The sequence below is a fragment of the Lontra canadensis genome, unplaced genomic scaffold, assembly GCF_010015895.1.
Source record: "Lontra canadensis isolate GAN:19392208 unplaced genomic scaffold, GSC_riverotter_1.0 scaffold254, whole genome shotgun sequence".
Classification (NCBI taxonomy): Eukaryota; Metazoa; Chordata; class Mammalia; order Carnivora; family Mustelidae; genus Lontra; species Lontra canadensis.
This window is the reverse complement of record NW_022631248.1, coordinates 201,124-207,123: the sequence shown is the minus strand read 5'-3', so window position 1 is coordinate 207,123 and position 6,000 is coordinate 201,124. Positions and strand designations below refer to the sequence as shown.

At 44.5% G+C, this 6,000-nt stretch overlaps 1 protein-coding gene across 1 annotated transcript in view; it reads left to right on the top strand.

Annotated features, from left to right (window-relative positions):
• Positions 1-1,871: 1,871 nt before the first annotated feature.
• The window catches only part of LOC116862533 (PDZ domain-containing protein 2-like), a 91,761-nt gene continuing 87,632 nt past the window's right edge, over positions 1,872-6,000 (top strand). The window contains 1 exon segment of the mRNA XM_032849859.1: positions 1,872-2,372. Coding sequence (XP_032705750.1) covers positions 1,917-2,372 — 456 coding nt within the window. The 5' untranslated portion in view covers positions 1,872-1,916.

The window sequence follows — 6,000 nt, the reverse complement described above, 5'->3', positions numbered from 1 at the left end:
TACCATGGTTTATAACCCAGGATCAAAGAAAGTTTTTATTGATTCTGGAGGTGGTTTGAGGACCCCTCTCTCTGTTCACTCTACTTCGTGGTAAAAATTCTTCTTCAGTGAGACTGGCACTGTCATTGCATTAACCTGACCATTAGGTGTGGGTGATAACATGGCTTTGGCCCAGAATTTAGTACATTTCAAACACAGCTGATCACCTCTCCTTATAACCTGGCTCCTTCTTGCATATGGACTGCCCCAGCTCTCAGGTCTGAGCTGCAGGCCTGGGAGAGAGCAGCTAGCTTGGCATACTTGAAAAAGTTCTCCGCTTCTCACTTATTGAGGACATTGGCTTTCTCTTTGCGGGCACATGAAGACTGGAAGCAGGTCCAACTCGTTAAGGGTTTGATTGTTGACATTCTTTGCTTGTGACCGGGTGATGTGTAGAATGTGACAGCGTTCCATGGTGAAGGCATTTCCCTGGGTTCATCTGGGGTTTGCGTGTCCTTAGCTTGGGCGGCGTGAGTGGAGGGTCTAGCCTAGCCTGGTTTCCTGACTTGGAGCAAGTGTGGGTTTTTCTGCTGAAGCTTTAATGGTCCTGAACACCACCAATTACTTATCTCGTTGGGTGTTCTGTCTACGGTTAGTCCTTGAGATTTGGAGCCGTTCTTGTGTGTCAGGCTTCACTCGCTTCATCTCATTTATGTGATTTCCTGCTTCTGAGCATTTGCTGCTCCTCAAGTGCATGAAACGCAACCCAAGCCGGGCTTGTCTGCTTTGAGCTAAGCATCCCTCTCCCCTCTCACTTTTCCTGGTTGACACAGTTTCCAACAGGCTTCTTGGTCCCAGTCACCCCATGTCTGCATGTTTCTCATTATGTTGGGGTTCCTCTTAATGCGATACCCCGACTGAAAATGACACTCCTTGTGCGCCAGGAACCACCCGAACTAGAACCGTTATCAGGAAGTGAACTTGACGTGCGTTCAATGTAGCGGACCGTTGACCGCTTATCGGTTGCATCTTGATCCCAGCCAGCACCCTCCCCCTCTGCTCTCTTCTCACTTCAGTGCTGTGAGGCAGAGGTCCTTCTTCTGCAGCTGATACTTTGATCCTAAGAGCAGAACCTCACATTTCTCCTCAGTCTGTTTCAGCTGTTCTTTCCCCCGGGGACTTGCAGAGTAATTGTGGCAAAAGCATATGAATGGAGGAGTGCCTGGCTGGCTCAGTGCGACTCTTGATATCGGTGTTGTGAGTTCAAGCCTCACATGGGGCAGGTTCACTTAAAAAAAATTTTTATAGGGGTGTCTGGGTGGCTCAGTGGGTTAAAACCTCTGCCTTCGGCTCAGGTCATGATCTCAGGGTCCTGGGATCGAGCCCCATGTTGGGCTCTCTGCTCGGTGGGGAGTCAGCTTCCTCCTCTCTCTCTGCCTGCCTCTCTGCCTACTTGTGATCTCTGTCTGTCAAATAAATAAATAAAGTCTTTAAAAAAATTTTTTTATAAACTATGTAAATGCGAGGCTTGCATAATTCTAATACAAGGCATCGTTGAGGAAATGGAGAATTACTGCTTTTTTTAATCCCGTGTTAAGATTGGCTCTGTGACTAGAAAAGTCCATTTCTGACTACCTACTGTAGGGTGTTTTCTTTAGTAACATCTAGTTCATGGGGGTTTTGGTTTGTTTGGGGGTTCTTTTTCACATCAGCAACTATGTAGATTAAAACAATGGCATATTGAGCCTCTGTAGGAAGCTCAGTACCTCGGTTACCTGGGCAGGTGGTTAATCACATGGGTCCCGTGTGGGCTGCTGAGTGCACCAGCCCAATGCGCCAGTCAAGAACGCTGTTCTGGGGGTGTTAACCGGCACGTCTGTGTTTGTTGCAGTTACCTGGCTGAACAGTGCTGGAATGGCGGCTTCATCTACCTGATCATGCTGCGCCGGTTCAAGCACAAAGTCCACTCTCCTTACAATGGCAGCAGTAGCAACAGCTCTGAACCAGGAGAGACACCGACCTTGGAGCTGGGTGACCAAGCTGTGAAAAAGGGGAAACGAGCAAGAAAGTTTGGAGTCATTTCCAGGCCTTCTCCCCAGAAGGCCACTGAAGAACCCAAGAGCGGTCCTGGCTGTGAGTTGGACAATGACCCCATCTCTGAGTCGGACAATGGCCCAGACCCTGAACTTGGAAATGGTCATGCTTTTGAGCTAGAAAATGGCCCAGAACCTCTCAAGGAGCTGGCCGGATCCCATCTAGACAGTTCAGAAGCAGACAGAGGGACGGAGCATAGCATTCCAAAGACAGATGCTTCTCTACCCACAAGCAATGACAAACGCCGCTTCTCAAAATCTGGGAAGACAGACTTCCAATCGAGTGACTGCCTGGCACGGGTAAGCTTTGCTTTGATTATAGAGCCTGAATTTTAAAAGAAATACTGTTGAAGTTGCTTTTAAGGCTTAGAAAATATATCTAAGATGGCCTTGTATTTAGAAGCCAACACATTTATTATGATAAATTGTCGGAGGACAGACAATAACAAAAAAAAAATTCAAATCATTTTGTCCTACTTAAATAAAGAGCTAGTTGAATGATGCTAAGTGGAAAATTCAAGCCTTCTGTGGCATAATTTGAGTCATATGAGCCCCAGATAAAGTACTTGAACCGCATCATTATTTATCACTACCGTCCCCAGTGGAATTGCCACGGCAAGGCCAAGGATTCGTGGTGGCAGCTGATAGCATGAACATTTGAGCCTCAGCACTACACAGGAAGGATGTTCACCATGCAGAGAAGCATCTGCTTTTCTTTTTAACACTTCAAAACCAGTGACATTTTTATGGGTTCATGTTATTAAATTGCTGAATTCCAGCGAAGTTTAGAAATTTCACAGAAGTCTCTGATACTCTGATATCCAGCTGTGATGGTCAGGGTTAGTCTTCCCTAAAGGCAAAGCAGATGTGGTATACTCTGAATGGTGCTGGGTACACTTCTAGCCCCAAACCACCTCCTTCGTTATAACCTGCATTCTCTCTTGAAGTGAAATAGCTCTAGGGTAAGCATGTTCCTTCCAAGATTCCTCTTGGCACATATTCTTGTGGGTTCCTAATGAAGCAGTTACTTGCTACGTGGTTTCTGATTGGTTTCCTCTCTGAGTCCCTCCATGAGACACCCTTTTGGGATGGAAGAGGAAGTTGGAAAGATAGAAAATGGGCACAGAAGAAGTATCAAGTTCAGCTTTGCATACTGCTGAAATGGTGCCCTGGCAGTGAATAGAATTTCTAGTAAGGCTGTTTCACGCATCTCTCTGTAATCACAGCTGATCTGTTTAATGAGAGGAGAGGAATTAAAATAACCCCTCTCTCGGAGGACCGTGTTCCTTCTTCGGAGGTTCTCAGTGATCTTCATAAAGCCTTACCCAGAGGAGGCATGATTTGTAGATGGAATGTGTAAATGAAGGAGAAGAAAAAAGTAATGTCTCTATCAATGATTCTCTACAAACTTTATGGTCCCTCTCAAAAAAGAATTAAGGGCAATAAGATTATAATGTGTTTCTTATTGGTAATACTCTACTTGGATATGACTTTTTCTCCAAATGATTAAATTATGAATACACAGAAAGCCTAGAGTGAGTAAGTTAGGGAGTGTTGGTTCTCTTAATAATTTTGAAGGTTTAAGTTCCAGAAGAGATTGAATCTCATATATAGTCCAAAGAACAGGATTTCATTTGGAAATAATTTGGAAATGACTTTAAAAGGGAAAAAAAAAAAAAAGCGTTTAAGAGGCTACTATTCTCTGCTCATCTTAACTAAAGGCTGTAACATAAAATTGAATTTCTGGATTAGACTATCTGAAGGCTACACGTATCAGAGTTTCTTTGCCTGGTTTTTGCACTCAAGGTCAAATGTTCAAGAAGATATAAATGAAATGGTGATTTAAAAAAAAAAAAACTAGGTCTTTTGCTTTGGGGACATTTTTCTAAAACTACGTGCCAACAGAAAGAAGAGACCTGCCCTCTGGAATTTGCATTCTTCATAACTGTCCGTAATCTGTAGGCTGAATATTGACCCTGGGTTATACTTTCCATCTTAGAAAGTCAGCATGGGCCACACATCCTTTCAGGCATGAATAAATTTTAGCACCCTTTTCAACCCCAGAAGCATCATCATTTGATGCACGTACCCCGGATTGATTGAGTTGGCAAGAAGTAGGTCTTCACAGCTTCCCCCACATCCAGGTAGCACCCAGATTGGAACCAGTAGACCATCACAGAAGGTCCTGTAGGTTCTTGGGCTGAGGAGATTTTTATTTTTATTCTGGGATGAGCCCAAGGTCATACTAAAATGGAATTTCCAGGAAAACAAAAATTAGGTATTTACCTCTTAAGCCCTTGGGGTAAAAAATTCCATTCCATTTGAATAATGGGAGATTAAACATGTCAGCATTGTTCTGTTTCTGCTTTATTAATGATTTAATATATCTACAAAGACTTAATAAATTACAGAAAAGGCTTATAATCATTCAGCCCATTTTTGTTTGTCAGATGCTTCTTTTTCATAGACTGTTATTTGTAACATGAAAATAAATCTTCAGTCTTTGTTTTCATATCCTCTTTCCCTTTAACAGAATTATAGGACACGTTTCCTCTAATAAATATCTTCTTTTTAAAAAGCCATATGTTTCTATAAAATATTAACACATAATAATACATATGCAACCAGATTAATCTTTTAAACTATAAAAGTGGGCCCATTGTCTAAAACATAATCTCTTAGGACATAGATAAGAAATTTTAGAACTGAGTTCAGAGTTCCTTACTCCCTGTCTAGGGAAGACCATTGCTCATCCAAGGGGAAAGTTCTTGCAAGCCTGTTTACTACAGATGTGTGTTTTTTTAATGCAGCATGGTCAAAAATACATACAACTTAGTCACATCACAGTGAAAAAAAGAATCCTACTGTTTGCCAGCCAGGCAGATTTATTCATAGCTGGTGTGTGTGTCTATGGGTCCATTTGTGGTCTCCCCCTAACACTTGTAATTCACCCTGATCACACCCAGGACATCTCCTGAGTCCTCCCTGATGTTTGCATCAAGCAGAAACAGTATGAGGATGGCCCTAGTCTAGTAAGCCCCTCCATGGTCACTGGATGAACTTCTATCCTTCTATGTGGTAATGTCTCTTCTCAGTCCGTGTCTGCTCCTTTACCTCTCTCCTGTGCCCTCCACCCCGAGCTTTCCACCACCAGCCTATAGTACATTTCCATCTTGCATATCTCACATCATGCCTAAAACTCGATGCATGACTTTCCCGCACCGCCAAGCCGGCACCGGTATTCCAGGTCCTGCCACCTGTAAAGTTGCCCAAGCCAGAAACCTGAGATTCCAACTAGCAGTCTCTCACCTGGTTTGTCTAGAACTTTCCCTAGTTTTGTGTAGACCACCCCACATCCCAGGAAATGCCTTCATCCCAGCAAATTGGGACAGTTGGTATCCTGAAGTCAACTGGAATGCTGCCCTCTTCCTTCCCCCCTGTCCGGCTGATCACCAAGTCCTGTCCGTCCCGGCTCCCCTTGGGATCTCCCCACACACCTCATTCCTCTCTCCCACTCCCGCAGCTCTCTGTCTGGGCCAAGCTGCTTTCATTTCCCACGTGGGCGGTCATAGTATTCTGCTGCCCATCCCACTGTCCAGTGTCATCCCGTCATCCGCTGTCCCCGTGGCAACCAGAGAGAACTTTCTAAAGAGTGCATCAGGCGCACGCGTGCGCACTCACACACTCCACAGCGTAAGCCCTCTGGGTGGGTCCACTTTACCTTCAGAGTAATACCTGAACTCCGTAGCTCGGTGAGGCTCAGGAGGTCTTTCACTGTCTGATCCCTACCTAACCTTTTGCCTTAGTCTCTCACTGCTTTGTTCCTGCCCTGTTTGGGCTGAATTAGCCACAATTTTTTCCAAAAGACTGTGCTCACTGTCTCCTCTGAACCTTTGCTGCTCTTGCTATCCGGTTTCTCCTCCCCTCC